Source organism: Nycticebus coucang, chromosome 14 (genome assembly GCF_027406575.1).
Source record: "Nycticebus coucang isolate mNycCou1 chromosome 14, mNycCou1.pri, whole genome shotgun sequence".
NCBI classification, from domain to species: Eukaryota; Metazoa; Chordata; class Mammalia; order Primates; family Lorisidae; genus Nycticebus; species Nycticebus coucang.
The window spans coordinates 45,222,530-45,243,541 of NC_069793.1; the positions used below are offsets into that span (position 1 = coordinate 45,222,530).

The 21,012-nt window shown below is 38.5% G+C and overlaps 1 protein-coding gene across 2 annotated transcripts in view; it reads right to left on the minus strand.

The window, feature by feature from the left end:
• ZDHHC13 (zinc finger DHHC-type palmitoyltransferase 13) overlaps positions 1-14,409 on the minus strand; it is a 65,857-nt gene extending 51,448 nt beyond the window's left edge. The window contains exon 1 of one of the 2 annotated variants that reach the window (XM_053561882.1): positions 14,228-14,409. In XM_053561882.1, coding sequence (XP_053417857.1) covers positions 14,228-14,254 — 27 coding nt within the window. In that variant the 5' untranslated portion in view covers positions 14,255-14,409. The remainder of the gene's footprint in view (positions 1-14,227) is intronic. The other variant, XM_053561883.1, reaches the window with a different exon arrangement.
• Between the last annotated feature and the right edge of the window lie 6,603 nt (positions 14,410-21,012).

Sequence of the window (21,012 nt, forward strand, 5' to 3'; positions counted from 1 at the left end):
GCATTTCTCTAATATATAGAGATGATGAACATTTTTTCATGTGTTTGTTAGCCATTCGTCTGTCGTCTTTAGAGAAAGTTCTATTCATGTCTCTTGCCCATTGATATAAGGGATTGTTGGCTTTTTTCATGTGGATTAATTTGAGTTCTCTATAGATCCTGGTTATCAAGCTTTTGTCTGATTGAAAATATGCAAATATCCTTTCCCATTGTGTAGGTTGTCTCTTTGCTTTGGTTATTGTCTCCTTAGCTGGAGGGAGGAGGGTGGGGCCTTAGTGTGTGTCACATTTTATGGGGGCAAGACATGATTGCAAGAGGGACTTTACCTAACAATTGCAATCAGTGTAACTGGCTTATTGTACCCTCAATGAATCCCCAACAATAAAAAAAAAAAAAAAAATCCAAAAAAAAAAAAAAAAAAGAATAGGAGAGGATTTTTGCAGGTTATATTTCCAACAAAGGTCTAATAACCAGACAACTCAAACATACTAATAAGAAAAGAACAAGTGATCCCATTTCACTGTGAGCAAGGGACGTGAACAGAAGCTTCTCTGAAGAAGATAGACGCATGGTCTACAGACACAAGAAAAAATGCTCATCATCTTTAATCATCAGAGAAATGCAAACCAAAACCACTTTGAGATATCATCTAACTCCAGTAAGAGTAGCCCACATCACTACAAAACTACAAAAATCTCAAAACTACATATGTTGGCGTGGATATGGAGAAAAGGGAACACTTCTGCACTGCTGGTGGGAATGCAAGCTAGTGCGTTCCTTTGGGAAAGAAGTTTGGGGAACACTCAGGGATCTAAATGTAGACCTGCCATTTGATCCTGCAATTCCTCTACTAGGTTTATATCAAAAAGACCAAAAATCATTTGGTAACAAAGATTTTTGCACCAGATTGTTCATTGCAGCTCAATTCGTAATTGCCAAGTTATGAAAGAAGCCCTAGTGCCCATCAACCTGTGAATGGATTAATAAATTGTGGTATATGTATACCATGGAATACTATGAAGCATTAAAAAAAGATGGAGACTATAGCTCTTTTATGTTTGCATGGATGGAGCTGGAAGACATTCTTCTTAGTAAAGTATCTCAGGAATGGGAAAAAAATATTCAATGTACTCAGTACTACCATGAAACCAATTTATAATCACTCACATTTTCATATGAGAGATGAATTACAACTATAGCCAGGATGAAGAAGGGAAGGGGAGAGAGATGGGAAGGGAGGGGGTGGTTCTATAGAGGGAGGGTTAATGGTGGGACCACACCTATGGAGCATTTTGCAAGGGTACAAGTCAAATCTATCAAGTACAGAACTCAAATGTCTTAACACTGCGATTCAGTAAATGAGGTGAAAGCTATGTTAATTAGTTGGATGTAAGCACTCTGTACAAATAATCAACACATTGAATCCCACAAAGGCATAAATGTATTCATGATCGATGTATATATGACTTAATAAAAAAATAAATAAATAGAATGGAACTAAGTGATCAACAAAAAAAAAAAAAAAGAAAAGTAGGACTGTGATCGCTGAGAAGAGAACAAATAATATAAGCCCCACCATCATCCTAGCAGTTTTGGAATTATGGGCACTGAGAAGAAATCACTTTGTTTAGTACCCAGCAATCTTGCTAAATTGAGGAGGCAGAAATTGGAGGTTAGAAAGGCTGAGGTGGCTGGATATTGGGGCCAGATTTCAAAAGAAGAGAGCCAAGCAGATAAAAAGGTAACAAAACTCTATACATGAGGCCCTGTGAGTATTGGTGAGCACTAAACCAATTAAGTACTCCATAAGGCTAGGCAAAAAATTGACCAGGGGTTGTAAGCTGAACAATTAGATGCATCAGGAAGATGTCCAAATTCTGACTAGCCAAAATGGAGAGTCTTTGATGACCCCCTGGTTTATTCAGTGAAGACATTGGAGGTCTATACCTTAGTAATGGGGCTGAACTATATACCAAGAGTAAAGGCTAACCCAGAAACACTATAAATAAGCCTTAAAACCATGCTTCAAATGACTCAAACTGAGTAGCATTAACTTTACCATCAGCCAAAATAATACTCATTTCTTTTTAAGAAGGCAATGAATACCAGATACTCAACACCATGCACTTACAAAGTCCACAATCAATTCAAAATTCACTAAACATACCAAAGAAGCAGTAAAAATGTGACTCATAACCAGAACAATAGACTTTGAAATAAGGATGAGAAAATGAGCAGTAAAGACATTAAAACAGCTAATATAACTATGGAGAAATATTTAAATAAAGGGAAATATGAACAAAATGAGCAAATAAATTGAAGACATGAAGAAAAGGTTAGGTACTGTCTACAGATAAAAAAAAAACTATCTCTAAAATAAAAATTACACTAGATGAGATTAATAGCAGATTAGTAGTAAGGAAAACCACTGAATTTGAAGACACAACAATGAAAAGTATCCAAAATGGAACACAGAAAAGACTGAATATATGCAATTGGAGTTGGAGAAGAGGAGGAAGAACTTTTTAAAAATATCTGAACAACTACTGGCCAAAAATCTTCCAAATTTGGTAAAAATTATAGACTCACAGTAACTAGAAGCTCAAAGAATTCTAAGCAGGACAAACTCCAAAATCCTACACTAAGAAATACCATAATCAAATCACTAAAATACCAATGATAAAGATAAAAAGAATATTTTAAAAACAGGCCTACAAAAAAAGATATATTATGTTCAAAGAAGCATATGAGGCCTGACAATTAAGTTCACAAACTTGCCACTGTGTGCTTTACCTTGGCAGCACTGTATAAACAACTCAGGTTTCATAACCTTAGTATATCAGCATCTCATAGCTGTGTTTGTGTCCATGTCTTGCTGAGTGATGCTCATTATTGTGGTTGTGTGGCCGTTTTTTTCTTTTAAAGCTAAGGGTGTTTTTTTGGTCACATATTTTTGTGTGCTACAAAAAGACACTTCTGATGGTCATTCCAGAAAAAGAGTTCCAAAATTGCTTTAAAGGGTGGACTAGGCACTGCTATCAGTACATAACTTCCAAAGGGTAATAATTCCAAGGTGACCATTCAGCAATAAGGTTGTAGCACTTTCTCTAGGATAAGCTTACAAACTTAATTGTGAGATCTCATATTTATCCCAACTATAATGATAATCACATCAAATGCAAATGGTCTTAAAAATCCTGAAGACAAAGATTGTTAGACTGGATTAAAGAAAAATAAACTATATGCTATCTATAAGAAACCTACTTTATATATAAAAACATACATGGTGTAGAGTAACAGAATGAAAAAAGATATGCCATGCAAAAACACTAAGCAAATATTTGGGAATTAAAAAACATACTTATAAATAATCCATAGTCAAAGAAAAAAACAAAGAAAAATTAAAAAATATTCTGAACAGAATCAAAATGAAAACATAACACATCAAATTGTGTAGGATGCAGCCTAAGCAGTATCTAAAGGGAATGTGCAGCTTTGAGCACTTATGTTAAGAAGGGTCTATAATAATTTATCTGCACTTTTTCCTTAATATAGAGAAAGTTAAATTCAAAGTAGATACAATGAAGAAAAGAATAAAAAGAGAGGAAATCCATGAATTATAAAACAGAAACACGTTGTATTTTCTTTGGAAAGCTGGTTCTTTGCAAACATTAAACCAATAATGTTGATATACCTCTAATCAGATTTATCAAGAAAAATGAGAAGATATCAATTATAAAGTTTTTAAAAAGGGATATCATTATAATATCCTACAAAGTACAGGGGACTATTCTAAACTTTATGTCAGAAATTAGCAACTTAAATGTAATGTATAAATACCTCCAAAGACACACAGTATCAAAATAGATTAAAAAGAAATACATAACATTATATCTATTAAAGAAACTGGATTCATAATTAAAAACTTTCCCATAAAAAAAATTCCAGGCCTATATAACTTAACTGATAAATTCTATCAAATATTTAAGGAAAAAATAATACCATTCCTTCAGAAAACAGAACTTTCCAGCTCACATTATACTATTCCAAAACCAACAAAGACATTTCAAGTAAAGAAAACTATAGACCCAATATCCCTTTATGAACATAGATGCAAACATCCTAAGCAAAATATTAGCAAAGTAAATCCAGGAACATAAAGTTTCAACATCTCAAAATAAATCAATGTAATTCATCATATTAACAGAATAAAGGAAAAAATACAAACTTATCACAGTAGAATAAAACATTTAACAAAATTCAATACCCAGTGATGGTAAAAACTCTCAACACAAGGAAAAGAAGGGAACCTCCCCAATCTGATAAACAGATTTATAAGTAACTGACAGCTACCATCAACTTACTGGCAAAAAACTAGCTGCTTTTACTCTACGACTGGAAACAAAGCAAGGATGTCCATTATCACCACTTCTAATGAATACCGTATTGAAGTTCTACCCAGTACAACAGAGTAAGAAAAAAAATTAAAACACATACAGATTAGAAAAGAAATAAATCCACCTTTATTTGCAGACAACATGATTGTATACACAGAATATCCTAAAGAATATTTAAAAAATATTTACAATAGCATAAAAAAATATAAAATATTTACAATGTTTTGATACTGTATTTAGCATCTTTTGGTGTGTTCAATGGAAGGATCATATCAAATATAGTCACGTCACTTAACAGGGATACATTCTGAGAAATATGTCATTAGGCGATTTTGTCATTGTATGAACATCATAGGGTATACTTTCACATACTTAGATGGTACAGCCTACTATAAACCTAGGCTATACGGTATAGTCTACTACTCCAACCACTATGCATTATCTAAAACCTCATAACACAATATATGACTATACCTGGCAAACTATTCCTAGAAATCAAACTGGCTTATTATTTTTGTAATCCCAGTTTCTTATTTACCATAAATAAAATTGCCCAGTTTTCACCCACCTTATTCACCAGATCTTCTAAATAAATTTTCAGTATTTTTTAAAAAAATCAATCTTAATGGATAAATATACCATTAAAAATAAAAAATTGAAGACATTTGAAATACTTTGCCAAAGTCTATTCACTAAGAGTTCAAAAAAAAAAAAAAAAAGGTTTAAGAAATGATAATTTTACTGAAATAAGCTCATACCCCTTCAAGGAGTTCTCTACAGGGACAAAGGGTTTTGTTTTGTTTTGTTTTGAAGTCAACTTATATAACAAAGACATCTGTACCAGAATGTTTATTGCAGCCCAATTCATAATTGCTAAGTCATGGAAGAAGCCCAAGTGCCCATCGACCCACGAATGGACTAGGGAATACTATGCAGCCTTGAAGAAAGATGGAGACTTTACCTCTTTCCTGTTTACATGGACGGAGCTGGAACATATTCTTCTTAGCAAAGTTTCTCAAGAAGGGAAGAAAAAGTATCCAATGTACTCAGCCCTACTATGAAGCTAATTTATAGCTTTCATATGAAGGCCATAACCCAACTATAGCACAAGAATATGGGGAAAGGGCCAAGGGAGGGGAAGGGAGGGAAGAGGTTAGGGTGGAGAGAGGGTAATGGGTGGGGCCACACCTACGGTGCATCTTAGAATGGGTACAGGCGAAACCCACTAAATGCAGAATACAAATGTCTACATATAATAACTAAGAAAATGCCATGAAGGCTACATTGAACAGTTTGATGAGAATATTTCAGATTGTATATGAAACCAGCACATTGTACCCCTTGATTGCACTAATGTACACAGCTATGATTTAACAATAAAAAAATAAATTAAAATCAAAATTAAAAAAAGTCAACTTATATAAAATCGACTTTTTGGTATACAGCTTTGGAATTATAAATAGAACTGTTATAGATACTCATGTACAAGCTTTTATGTAACTATGTTTTCACTTCTCTAAGAGTGAGATTGTTTGCCCAAACTATTTAACTTTGTGAAAAGTTTTTCCAGAGGGGCTGTACCACCTGACATTGTCATTAACAAGCACAGAAGTTCCAATGGCACTGCATGTACACTGGCACTTGGTATCATCAGCTTAATAGGCGTATAGCGGTATCGCATCATGATCTTAATTAGCCTAAGGCTAATGAAGTGACCATCATCTCAGATGTTTATATGCCACTGTATATCTTTTGAAGACTTGGTCTGCTCAAGTCTTTTTGTACAGTTTTTAAGTGGACTATTTGTTTTCTTACTTTTAAGTTTTGAGAAATGTTTATGTTGTACATATTTTCTCTTGCTTGGTAGCTTACCTTTCCATTTCTTCAAAGCCTCTTTTCAGGAGCATAAGTATTAAATTTTGAATAAATCCAACTTATCAGTCTGTTCTTTTATGAATTATACTTCTGGTGTCACTTCTAAGTACTGTCTTGGAATCACTATTCCTCAGAAATTTCTCCCTCCAGAATATCTGGTGTCTATGCTGACAGCAGACCACTTTCCTCCTCCTTGAACTTGAACAAGATGGCTTTTCACGGAGCTCTCTGCTCTCTCTCTGTCTGCACTGATGCTTTCTTCCAGGACTTAAGTTCAAGCTGGGGGCAACCCAGAGAGAAAAGAAGTACTGGTTCAGTGGTTTTTGAATTCTGGTGTTTTTCTTTTCCAATCTACTTGCTCTTCTTAATAGGTAAGTTCTGCTTTATTTGGTAAATAAACACACAAACGGTGACACACAGCTAAAAATAAATATGTAGGCAGTTAGATTAAAATGTAAATAAGAACATTACTTTATGATTCTTTTCATGATATCACAGTAATTATAATCATATTCAATTACAAAACAACAAAGAGTTGAAGAAGAGTTGTACTATACTCAAGAATTTTGTCAATAAGTAACAGATGTAAAAAAAAGTATAGCTAATACTGATGGAGAAATTAGTCTATTTTTTATATGGAAGTTATTATTTTATTTTTAACTAGAGATAAGGTCTCACCCTGTTGCCCAGGCTGAAGTGGCATCATCATAGCTCATTGGAGCCTCAAACTCCCGGGCTCAAGTGATCCTCTTGCCTCAGCCTCTGGAAAAGCTAGGACTACAGATATGTACCATCACACCTAGATAATTTTTTTTTTTTTTAAGAGATGGAGTCTCCCTATGTTGCCCAAGCTGGTGTTGAATTTCTGGCCTCAAGTAATCCTCCTGCCTTGGCCTACCAGATGCTAGGATTGGAGGCTTGAGCCGCCACTCCTGGCCTATTAAACTTAATTTTTTAACTAAAAAAAAATTTTTTTTAGAGACAGTTTTACTTTGTCAGTTGAGTGCCATGGCATTATACATAGCTCACAACAATCTCAAACTCAGGCTCAAAGTGATTCTCTTGCCTCAGCTTCCCTGGTACCTGGGACTACAGGTGCTCGCCACATGCCAGGCTATTATTTATTTATTTATTTTTTTAGAGATGAGGTCTCGCTCTTGCTCAGGCTGGTCTTAAACTCCTGAGCTCAAGCAATCCATATGCCTTGGCCTCCCAGAGTGCTAGGATTATAGGCATGAGCCACTGTACCCAGACAATAATTTTAAAATTATAAAATTATATATATTAATTTTGTAGCAATACATAAGTCAATAAAGTGCTAAGAATCTTGATACCTTCCCCTCTAATACTATACTGTCAGAAATAACCATTATTAACAGTTTGGTGTATCCTTCCTTGTTTTTATGTTATATTTTAACATATGTATCACAATGAATATACATAATTTTAAAATAATTTTCTTCTTATATTTAACAAAGAATGAGATCATACTGTACGCATTATTCTTCAATTTGCTTTTCTCACATAACAATGTATCGCATACAGCCCTGCAGGTCAGTAATAGTCGGATATTACTCCGTGGTATAGATAGAGCATAATTTATTCAACCATTGCTCTAAGGTACAGGCTGATTTCAGACTTTCAATTCTATAAGCAATCCTACAATTAACATACTGTACATTTTAGTTCTATAGGATTGATTCCCCCAAAGGAGGTCTGTTGGATCAAAAAATAAATGCCATCTTACACATAAATATAGATACTGACCAAATACCCTCTCCAATTCAATCCAATAGCCAAGTACATAAGTATTCTTTTTCCCTGCAAACCTTCCCAGAACTGGATATTGTCAATTTTTTTGCAATCTGGCCCATATAATGGCTAAAAGATGGCATCCTGTTTTTCATTTGCCCTCCCCTAGTTGCTAATGAGTCAGTGTTTTGTATATTGGCCTTTTTTGTGCAGTACTTTTTCACAGTTTACTTGTTTTTCTAGTGAATTATGTGTATCTATTTATATGTTAGGAAGATTAATCCTTTGCTTATATACAGATTTTTCATAATAGGAAAATTGACTCATCCTACAAATACAAATTTATTGCTTCTTATAAAGTTTTAAGAGGTTAAGGGTCCCAGTTTCATTTTTAATGTATGAAGTTGAGAAGGATCATACACTTCAAAGTAAAGAATTTCCATAATTCAGAGAATTTATTTATTCAGCAATTAATTACAATGTGGTTACGACGTTCAAAGCATTATGTTAGGGGCACAAAGAAGACATGGGTATCTATCCTCCAGGAGCTTAAGTCTAACAGCAAAGATACAACAGAGGCAATCAAAGTAAAATGATGATAAAAGGCAATATATGATTCTATATAACTAAATAGCAGTAAGAGAAGAGAGAACAGAGGGCACCTTCTGCTCATATAATCAATTTTTACCTATATCCAGATCAAAATAAAACCTAAAATGACTATATAAATTCAAAGCCTACATATTATGTTATAAAAACAAGACAATGAAGTCAATGGTCTCCAAAGTGAGGAAAGTATATTTAAGGCCATATGTGCAGATACCCACATATGGGAGGAGGAAATGTTAACGTTTCCATTATAAGAAAAATAAAATTTATAAATTTGAGTTTTTTTAAGCTTTACTAATTTTAACACTAGCAATCTCACTGATGTGTATATCAAGCAGGCCACTCTTCCTACTCAGCTTATAAGGGCAGAGTAAAGGTTCTACAAACAGAGGAGGTGACAGCAAGACCCTCAAGATATTACTGTATAGATATAGACCAGGTTAAGTAATTTTCAAATTATATTACTGAATTTTAACTAACTTACCACTCCCAAAATGAGCAAATGGCTTAACTCATTTCTACAAAGAAGCCATGAATTGAGGTAATAGACAGTATCCAGGGGTCCTCAAACTACAGCCTGCGGGCCACATGAGGCAGTGTGATTGTATTTGTTCCCATTTTGTTTTTTTATTTCAAAATAAGATGTGCAGTGTGCATAGGAATTTGTTCATAGTTTTTTTTTTTTTTTAAACTATAGTCCGGTCCTCCAACGGTCTGAGGGACAGTCAACTGGTCCCCTGTTTAAAAATTTTGAGGACCCCATAGGCAAGCAACAAAATGGCAGAGCAGACAATTCTATTCATAGCAGCTCTTCATCAGTCACAGGAAGTATAAACAAAGACAATCTAATCCAGTTTGACAAGTCAGCCACTCTCCAAAAAAATTCAAAATTATCAAAAAGGCTAAGTTGAGGTAGATTTATACCCTGCTATCTTTAAAACAGTTATATCTCTAGGGGCAGGGGTATTCAGGGACTGACCCCACCAATGTTTTAGTTTGTGTATGTTGATACAGAACTATAGAACATACAAAAACATCAGTGATGTGAGTCCCTGACACTTCCCTTTGGGATACAACTGTTAATTCAAATCTTGCCATTAGTATATAGAGCTATTAATTAACAAATATAATTTAGAAATACATTGTCAATTCTTATAAAAACATGACCCACGTTATAACCCATGGAGTTACTTACAACCCATGATAATATAAACTTTGAAACCTGTTCCTGTCCCCCTGTTCAAACAGAGGGGACCTGAAATATTTATTGTTTGTAAAGTTGAAGGATGTCAGGAAAAGGAGGGTAAAGACATACAGAGAAGTAGAAAAGCAACTCTCAATCTCATAGGTAGGGAAGAAGAGACTGAGTCTCTGTTTCTGCAATATTTGCTCAGCCTAATCTCTCCTGATCACACAGAAGTCAACTGACCAGATTCCTATTACTCTCATGCTGGTTGTATAATGGTGGCTAATCATCTACCCTATCTTTAGCTTTGGTTTCTACATTTGTAAAATAAAAGGGATAGATGAATATAGCTATAAAGTTCTTTTAACTCCCATGTTGTATGGTCCTAACAGTAATATCATTATTGAGTTGTGCACTGGTTAAGCTTTCACTGCATGAACAAACACCATTTATGGATGCGGAAGCTTTACTGTTACATGGTTGTCTACATAAGAAAACAGAATAAATTCTTACCACACCAGTAAAGTCGTAAGAGTCTTCATTAATCATTCATTCAGGGATATGGCAATGAACAAAACAGACAAGATCCCTGGTTTTTAAGGAGCTTACATCCTACTTAGTAAGATATTATCTTCCCCATCCTCAGAGTGTAGTAAACAGACTCCTCAAGCCTTGAACAGAAGAATGGGTGGACTCCAGGTGACAGCAAACAATCAATCAAAATCACCATCATGACTAGGTCACTTGAATGGCAATGAAAAGGCACTGCTTCAGGAGCCCCAAGATCTGGGCTCTGCTGTAGATCTTTGGAAAATAAGTTATTATTTCTAAGTCTCAGTGGGAGAAGTAAAAAGGTTAGACCACATCAATGGTTCTCAGATACACCTAATGTTATGGCTCTTTTGGAAAATGTTACCAAGTTAAGGTCAATCTTTTAAGTCTCAGAGAAATATATAACTACACATATAAACCTAACTTCTGAATATAATTTCAAGATGTTCTCTAATGCCCTGACATTTATCTTTCTATATACCAGTTTAAGAATCTCTGAACTGGGCGGCACCTGTGGCTCAAAGGGGTAGGGCACCGGCCCCATATGCCGGAAGTGGCGGTTTCAAACCCAGCCCCCGGCCAAAAACTGCAAAAAAAAACTAGGCAAGTCACAGAAAAGCCTTCTAGTGCCAAGTATTCTATTCCATTTTACTTCCTCTAGTCCTCCTAAGACTCCAGTCTACAACACTGGCTCAAGAAGATCCAAGGATAACATGTTTGTTGTTCTCACCACTTTAATTGAAATATGTATGCAAATAAAAGAAAAAGAGGGGGAAAAGGGGATACCAAGGACCTAGAGAGAGACATGTAGTTTGCTGGCTCTTCTCCACAAGGGGATAAAATAATAACAAAATAATAAGAAAACTAAGAGATACATGGTTACATGTGTGGTGACTTTTACAACACAGCCCCAGAATTCTTCGATACTTCTCCAACAAGAGGTAGAGGACTGTGTTTCTTTCTCTTGACTGAACTCTGACTGCTTCACTAATGACATATTGCAGAAGTGATGCTATGTCAGTTTACAGGCCCAGAAACTGGCAGCTTCCTCTCCCTGTCTCTTGAGATGTTTGCTCTGGAAATCCAGCCACCATGTAGGCCCAGGTCACATGCAGGCATCCCTACTGAAAGTAAACATCAACTGCCAGATGTGAGTAAACCCACTCCCAGATGATACCAGCCCCAACTGTCATCCCCTGCTTAAGAGTCTTTACAGCTGAGGCTCTAGATGTGGTAGAACAGAAACAAACCTACCCTCCTACAAGTCTGTCCAAATTCTTGACACATAGAACCCATACGCATGATAGTGGCTATTTTATACTCTTATATTCTGGGATAATTTATACCACAATAGTTAACTGGGGCATCTTTAAGAAATAAGGGGGATCGTATAGTATTTCTCACACAAAGATGTCATGAATCCAATTATTTTTCTAAATAGTATTTAAGTATTGCTGATGCCCCAGTGGGCATTAGCTTAAGAGAAAACCAAGATCTAGAAAATCAAATTCAAAACTCTGATGAGGGTCACTATCCTGACAGATTCATAAACAAAAAGAAAGAAAAATAGAAAGAGAGAGAGAGAAATAGAGATCTGGCAGATGGTTATTAAAACTCCTTATGTTAATAGAACCAGAGTTAAATTTCCCAGTTCATTCATGGGACAAGTATTTACAGAGTACCCACCAGTACCAGGTTCTATTCTAGATGCCAGACCCACAGCAGTGAACATAACAGATAAAAATCACTGCCCTTATTGCACTTATAGTCAGTGGAAGGTAAAGAAACAATAAATAGGACTAATAAGTATGTTAAATGGTATTAAACACTGAGAAGAAATGTAAAGGAAGGGAAGCTAAGGAGTGTTGCTGACAGTGCAGAGTTCTGAATTTGATTTTCTACATCTTGGGCTTGCAATTTCAAATATGAGGGTAACAGAATGCCATACTAAGGTGACAATGTGTCAAGACTTTAAAGAGGTAGGAGAATAAGCCAAATGGCTATACAGTGTAAGAGTATTCCAGGCAGAGCAAATATGAAGGCCCGGAGCTGGGGTTGACTGAGCAAGCAAGATAGTAAAAGATGAGGTCAGAAGGAAACCCAGCACCAGATCATACAGGCAAATTCTGGCACAAACTCATTAGCTCTGAACTTGGAATCAAGAGAACAAAATCAACGACAGCAGTAATATTTTTGTCTATTTTGTTTGACAAATTAACACCAGCACCTAGAACAGTGTCTAATACCTAGTAGACATTCACAACATATTGCTGAATGAACAAAGTCTTGGTGGTCTTGTCTGTATCACTTAGCAGCTAGTTGGCTTGTACCAAGTTATTCCAACTTTTTGATCTTCAGTTCTCAACTCTAAAACTATAATAATCATTTTTCCCCACATCACAGGATCATAGAAGTATTTTGCAAACTGTAAAGCAACATAGACAGGTAAAGTCTTAACATTATTATTGAAAAAGTGAACAACTTAATTATTACTCAAATATTAATGATTATTATTAACAACAATGATCTCTCTGCCTCACTTCACTAATTTCTACCTCTGAATTATTCTCTCCATCCATACGTCAGGAAACCAAGGCAGGGCTGTCTCGCCTTCAGCATAAGACAGTGAATTTTTAAGCACTTGAAGGCTTTTGTAAATAAGTGCCAGCGATTAAGACACAATAGCCATTCCTACCAACTTTTCTTTGAGGCCCTTTGAGAAAAAGAAGGAGGCATAGTTTCCACGTGAAGATTCAACACCCTTTTGTAAAATTAGGTATGTCTGCAAACCATTTTTTTCCTGTCAAAATGCGAGACTACCCAATAAGGACACCCTGACACGTCTCCAGATGTCTGGTTCCTCACTTAAACGTACACTGGACTGTTGAAAGAAAGGAAAGGGGGGAGCATAAGGAGTAGAAAGCCCTTTTCAGAGATCAAATAATCTGATTATCTCAAACGGCTTGAAAATCTACCACCTAACTCTCTCTTCAGTTTTTTCATCTGTAAATGGGGATAATATATGCTTCAATCATAAAATAAAATAATGCATATAAAAGCAATTGGAATTGCAAAACACTCATTAAAACTGGATGAATCTGGAAATTCTTCATTTCTTCAACAAATAAGTGAACGTCTACAATATGCCAGTCGGTATTCTAGGCACTGGGAAAGGACCATAAACAAAAAGGACAAAAATCTTGTTCTTTTGGACCCAACATTTACCTACAACTGGGCCGCTCCTGGTCTCTAGAACTACATATAACTCTTATATACCTTCTCCAAAGAATATAGTCCTTTGGGATTTTGCAGGTCGCTATCACAGAGCCATGCCCTTTCCTCCATCATAGCCTTAGTTCTTTCAAGGAGTAAGCAAGAATGTAGGAACAGGAGCTAAGGACAGGGCTGGGTGGGGCGAAGGCGGGTGCCAAGGCGCTTAGGATGAAAAAGAAATCAACAAAACCGCTCAGACTCCCAGCCAAGGTCAAGCGGGGCCGGTCCAACTCAGGTGTGTCACCTGACACCTCTCCCGGGAACCGCCACCCTCTCCTCGCTAGGCCCTACAGCGGTCCCAGCTGGGCTCGGAGCGCCGGCTCTAGGGGGCGCCCTGGTGCCGGGATGGAGGCTGAAGAGGCTGTCTAGGGCCCTCACCCATTCGTCCTCGGTCGTTTGGGAAAGAATCTCCAGGATCATTCTTGGGGTATCCAGGTTCCCGCTTCCCCAGCCCAGGCCCCGCCGCCCCCCAAATCCCCTCACCGGGCTGCCTCACATGCACAACCCCCTTTCTCTCCACAGCCGCACCCGCTCTCCGCCCACCGCCCCTCCTCCCCCGACAGTCACCGCCCGGGCGCACTCACCTGCGAGCCCAGCCCCGGCCCCTCCATCTCCTCAGACACCCACAGCGGCCGCGGAAAAGTAGGAAAGAGCCGTCAATAGCCCGCTCTCCAGCCCACCCTGGGCCACCTCTTCTCACACTTCCTGCTGGCGCTCCCGCCTCTGCCGCGGAGGTCGGCGCTCGCGCCCTGAGCTGTCAATCAGCCACGAGAACCAATCCCCGTCTAGCCTCTGCTGGAGGCGGAACTTTCCAGCAGCCCTGAGGCCAGTTATGAAAGACCCAGTGGAGGCTCCGCCCCTGACCCGCCCCGCAGTATGCCCTCCCCGGGCCCTAGCCCGAGACCCCACCCTCCACCTGGGGTCCACCTGCCCTATGGTTCACACAGGTAGGTTCAGGTTGTTATTGCAACATAAACCACCATCTATTGAGAGCAAATAAGGACTTGGCTACCTAATGGCTAGATGACTTTGTGAAAATCTTTTATCTCCATTTCCTTATCTGTGAAATTGGGAAGATAAGGGAACCTACTTCATGGAATTGCCAGAAGGATGGAGTTAGAAAAAGCATGTACATCCCCTCCGCCACTGCTTATACATATACAAAGGAATCAGTAGATACTAGCTGTTAAAATATTTGCCACTCTCCATTCGCGTTATCTTGGGCAAGTTACTTCTACCATTTGGAGTTCTGATTCTTCACACAAAACAAAAAATATTACTGTTCCACAACGCAGCTTAGAGGACTAGGCAAGACCTGCCCCGCCCTCCACATACACACACATACGCGTACACTTCCGCATGCCCTTTGGAGGACCATACTCAAGAAGCTGGCATTTAAGCCCTGTCCGGCGTGAAGGTCTACTAAGCAAAGATAAGTGTGGTTCCTGCCCTTGGGGCCCTCCAGTGGGGCAGTGGGACTCTCCTACCTCAGCCCCCAGGAAACACTGGGGTTTTTCTAGTCCAATATTTAATAGTTGTTTGTAATTATTCTTTGTAATGTATCCGTTGCTAAGCTGAACCAGAGCATTCATCTTGGGAAGCTAATTTGTAAAAGAAGTGACAACACTGGCTCCCTTAAAGAGTCTAGAAATCCGAAGTGCTGAGTTTTCCCATGAAAAGTACTACCATGATACAAGAAAATTGTAGATTCGTTATTATTAATATTACTGTAGTGTCTCTGCCTATTAGGTATACCAGCCCTAGGTTACCCCAAGAGTCCAAGCTCTTTGAGGGCAGGAACCATGTAGTATTCATCCTGGAACTTCCACTGCCCAACATAGCACTGGGACATGGAAAGTGCTCATGACAACTTCACTGATTGGATGAATGGATAGGTGTGCCACCTGGGAAAGAATCCCCATCATCATTTTCAGTGTTTCTAAGCTCCCACTTCCCCGGGTCTTCTATGATACAAAGAAGGACAAACGGCATGACAAATGTAAGGGCAAGCAATTTCCATCAAAAGCCAGAAGAAAAAGAAATTAATTCAGACAGGTTAGCATGAAGCCTTTCAGAGGAGAGACATTTTAGCTGTGGTCATTCCTCTTGACAAATCAGAGTTCTTGCTATTGATCACTCACTATGTGTTGGCACCTATGCTGGTGTTTTGCATACATTATGTTTAATCCATGAAGTGGTTGTTATTTTCTCCATCTTCCAGAAGAAGAAACTGAAGTTCAGACTTGTTTCATAAACCTCAACTCACCAGTTGGTAAGTGGGGGAGGGAGGATTCAAACCCATGTCTCTTACTGAAAAGTGCTTGGCCCAAAGCAGGTTGGCTCTTACATTTTCAAAGACTGATTTAGAAAATGTTGAACCTAAGGGAGGCTTGAAAATCTGCTACTTTAGTGGGTCTGCGTTGATATCTAACAAATGGAAGATTCTAGAGCAAATAAAGGCTAACACCCCACTCCTTAGCCAGGCTGTTCCCCTCCACTCATTTGTTTTGTACCTCCAATGAGCTAGTTCAGATTGGGATGAGTGTATCTATATCTAATGGCTATATAAAAGCCAACCCAGTGATGCCACTAAGTGCCATTACCTTTCACCTTTGAAAATGCCTTTGGCTTATAGAGAAACCCCAATAAAGGAGCCTGATGGTAGAAGCATATTGTTGGATGGAGCTGACTGCCTGAATCTATATCCCAGCTCCCACACCTGGAATCTGTGTGCCCTTGGGCAAGCTGCTAAATGTCTTTGTGCTTCAGTTTCATTCTCTGTAAAAATGGGGTAACTGAACAGTTCTTGCTACACAATGCTATTGAGAAAATGAAATGAACTAATGTATATAAAGTATCAATAGTTGGAGGAGTGCCTGGTAAATACTCAGCACTATAAATGAGTTAGCTTTTAGGGTTATCATTGTCCTCCTAAGAAGGGGTGTTGGGGAAAGCACCAAAAACCAAGGATAGAAATTCAGCAGACTTGGCTTCTAGCTCAAACTTTGCCTTCACTTTCCATGTGTATTCATCTACTAGAGCTGTCATAATAAAGTACCTCAGATTTTGAGGCTTAAACAACAGAAATTGATCTCACAGTTCTAGAGGCTGGAAATCGGAGATCAAGGTGTTGGCAAGGTTGGTTTCTTTGAGACCTCTCTCTTTGGCTTATAGATGACTGTCTTCTCCCTGAGTCTTTACGTGGACTCCCCGCATGTACCTGTGTCTTAATTTCTTCTTCTTATAAAAACATTAGTTGCCAGGCACTGTGGCTCACTCCTGTAATCCTAGCACTCTGGGAGGCCAAGGCAGGTGGATAGCATGAGCTCATGAATTCGAGACCAGTCTGAGCAAAAAGTGAGACCCCTCTCTCTACTAAATATAGAAAAACCGAAGCAAGAGGATCACTTGAGCCTGAGTTGGAGGTTGCTGTGAACTATGATGCCATGGCACTCTACCCAGGGTGACAGCTTGAGACTCTGTCTCTAAAAATAAAAAAATAAATAAAAACATTAGTTATATTTGTTAATGGCCCACCTGAATGACCTCATTTTAACAGTTACCTCTTTAAAGAATATCCCCAAATACAGTCACATTTTGAGGTACTCAGAGCTAGGACTTCAATATATGAATTTCAGCATTACAAAATTTATCCTGTAATGCTATGTGACCCTGGGAAAATCACTTCCCTTCTCCACGACAGTGCCTTCATTTGTACAATAGGGGTGAGAGCAGAGGGACATCTGTGGTCCCTCTCAGCTTTGATCAGGTAATTTCCCCAGTTGAGACCATGCTCTAACCATGCTCTATCTTTCTAGTCCCCCGGACACTTTTAGATTTGTTTTAGGTGGCACTGCTCCCCTCATTCTAGAAACATATAATGAGCTCCTGCTGTGTACTCACCAGCCTTGGGCAGTGGCTTTCTAACTATCACCAAATTCATACACTCTTGTGGCTGGGGAGCTTAGGAGCCAGGGAAGGGATTGTTGAGGAGTCATGCTCCATCTTTTGTCTTCTACCCATGAAAAAGCTTCACCTATAAAAAGTTAAAAACTTCATTTTATATACAGATCACCAAGGTCCAGTCATGAGATGTATTAGGCACTGTTCAGCACTGGAGATTCAGGATTGAGCAAGACAGATAAACCTCTTTCCTGCCTTCTAAGGCTTACTGTCTAGAAGCAGGAGACAGATTTTGATTAAACAGGCTCACAAACACCTCTCATCATCAGCCTTGTTGTGGATCCTGTTTCTTCCTCTTGGCCGTCAGCTACTTGTGTACATCCAACTTGTGTCCTCATCATGCTTTGTACAAGGTCTGATACAGGCATGGTGAAGCGGAAAAAGAATTGTTGTTGAAACAAATGAACAAATAAATAAGTACAACTAGAAAAGTGGTTTGTAAGATGACATCAAAAACAGCTTAATTCCATAAATCACACTAAGAAGTATTGATTTCACAATGTTTAACAATTCTTGCATTAAAACATTCCGTGTTGGGTTTGCTAGTCTCCACTGTCACAATATAGGTGGCAACTGACTTTGTTCTGACTGAACTTCCGATTCTTGTTTCATTTCTTCTACACCTCTGGAAAGGACCAATGTGTTTTATTTTTATTTTTATTTATTTATTTATTTTTTATTTTTTATTTTTTATTTTTTTATTGTTGGGGATTCATACATCCTTCGTATTAACCTGGATGGAAGTGGAAGACATTATTCTTAGTAAAGCATCACAAGAATGGAGAAGAATGAATCCTATGTACTCAATTTTGATATGAGGACAATTAATGACAATTAAGGACCAGTGTGTTTTTTAAGGGGCATGTAGTTGTAATCATTTCATTAGTGACACCAGCCGGGCGTGGTGGCTCACACCTGTAATCCTAGCACTCTGGGAGCCAAGGTGGGTGGATTGTCTGAGCTTACAAGTTTGAGACCAATCTGAGCCAGAGTGAGACCTTATCTCTAAAAAAAATAGCTGGGCATTGTGGTGGATGCCTGTAGTCTAAGCTACTTAGGAGGCTAAGGCAAGAGAATCACTTGAGCCCAAGAGTTTGAGGTTGCTGTGAGTTATGATGCCATGGCACTCTACCAAGGGTGACAAAGTGAGACTCTATCTAAAAAATAATAATAATAATAATGACACCAAAATAATCCTTTGGAATGTAAAAGAAAACCCCACACATCTGTCAGCAGAAAGCTTGTCACAAATCCCATCCCGATCCTCTGCAGTACCAAGCCAGAGGGGCTGGGTGGGGTGAGTGCTTGCTGTCCTTCAGGCTGGTGTTTTTTGAACTCCTAACATGTGCCAGGTCCAGGCTAAACATACTAGTAAACTGGTGGATAACACAACCTCTGCTCTTCTGGGGGGCAAATACTGATGGATGGAGAAATAGATAAAAGGGAGTCAAGGTGATGGTAAGCATTAAAAAGGAAAAGTGCCTAGAATATAAACATAGGTACCCCTTTAGCATCTGGGGATAGGGTGGGGTAGAGAGTCCTTTTCAGAAAGTCATAAAACTAGCTCAAAAGGACTGCACTAACTTCTATTTACAAAAGGGAAAACTGAGGCGTAGGGCGGAAAATGCTTTGACCAAAGCCCCTTGCCAAGAAGTGGTAGAGACAGGGCTAGGAAGACTCCTCTATCCTCTATGGATGCCTCACCAGCCTTGGGCAGTGGCTTTCTAACTACCACCAAATTCATACACTCTTGTGGCTGGGAAGCTTAGGAGCCAGGGAAGGGATTGTTGAGGGTCATGCTCCATCTTTTGTCTTCTACCCATGAAAAAGCTTCACCTATAAAAAGTTAAAAACTTCATTTTATATACAGATCACCAAGGTCCAGTCATGAGATGTATTAGGAATCATAGTTAATGTGGGCTGGGTTAGGAGGTCATGGTGTATGTTTTATAGTTTACTTGCCAGATTAACCAGATTCACATGTGTGTGTGTGTGTGTGTGTGTGTGTGTACACACACGTGCACGTGCAGCACAAGTGAGAGGGAGTGGGATAAGGTAAAGAAGGAAGGGTTCCTACTTTTCAGTGTTTACTATTTGGCGTCTTAGTCACCTCCTTGCATGATACATTTAAATATCTATTCCTATGGAAAATTTTCTGGATGTGTCCAAATTATGACAGTGACACTCACAATTAGTCAGTAAATCCACCTTGATTCTGACATAGATGTGGCAAGCCTCCCTCCTCAAGCTTCTATGTCCATTCGTCATAGCTGTGTATTTATTTACTTATAGATCCATCTGCACCTCCAGTTGTCCCTGTGCAACCAGAAGACACTTAAACATCACTTCCTCAGAAAGGCCTTCCTGGGTTCCTAGACAGGTTCTGACTGCCTGTTTAGTGCTCCCATAGCTTGCCCTGGGGCTCCTATCGCAGCCCTCATAGAACATTATTGCTTTATTGCATTCACATTTAGGACCTCTATCTTATCTGCACAGCATAAGCAGTTCTGTGAGCACAGAACCTGGGGCTGTTTCAGACAAAGCCCTTGCATCCCATAGCACACTGCATGGCCCATGGAAGCCACTCAATATTCAGTCATTGAATAGTAAAAGACCATGTTATTCAATTTTGTTTATACTCCTGGCACCTAGCATATTTCCTAACCCAGGCTATGCTCAAAAATGTTGACCTGCATTGAAGAATCTCAGTTTCTGCCTCTATGCTATTTGCAAAACACTTTTGCTTCCTCTTAGATTGAAATTTTTAACAGCTTTATGAAGTGGGGAGAACAGGGATTAACATCCCACTTTAAAGACATGGCTCAGGAAGCTTTAAGCAGTTGCCTGAGAGCATCGGGCTGGAGAAGGTTAAAGAGCTGAAGTAAAGAACATTCAATGACAATGACAGTGCTGTTCCCTTGGTGTGACCCTATCAATATTGTCATTGACAAGAAGTTCAAAGCCCAGGAACTACTAGCTACAGGTTTAGGGCCTTTTGCAGGTATTTTTTCAAAGATTTCTTCAAACACACACCTACTTGCGGGAGTCAAGGTGAGTTATGGATTTTAGAGGCTTACTTCCTCCTAGGAAGAAACCACACCACTTTTAGCCTCCATGCTCTCATCTGTAAAATGGAAATAATAATAGTATCTACTTTATAGAGGATCAAAAAAAGGATTAAATACAATGTGTACATAGTAAGTGCTTTATAAACGTTAGCTGTTAATCTTAGGGAAAACTTGGCTTTAACATTGATCATGAACCTAGCTCTGGAACATTCATAACTTTACAGAAAATATAATGGCCAAGGTTCTACTGGCCAAAATTTATTTATATTTCTAACAGGTGACATTTAATAAGAGTGATTGTTCTTCTTTTCTTTTTGCAGTTTTTTCTTTTTTGGCCA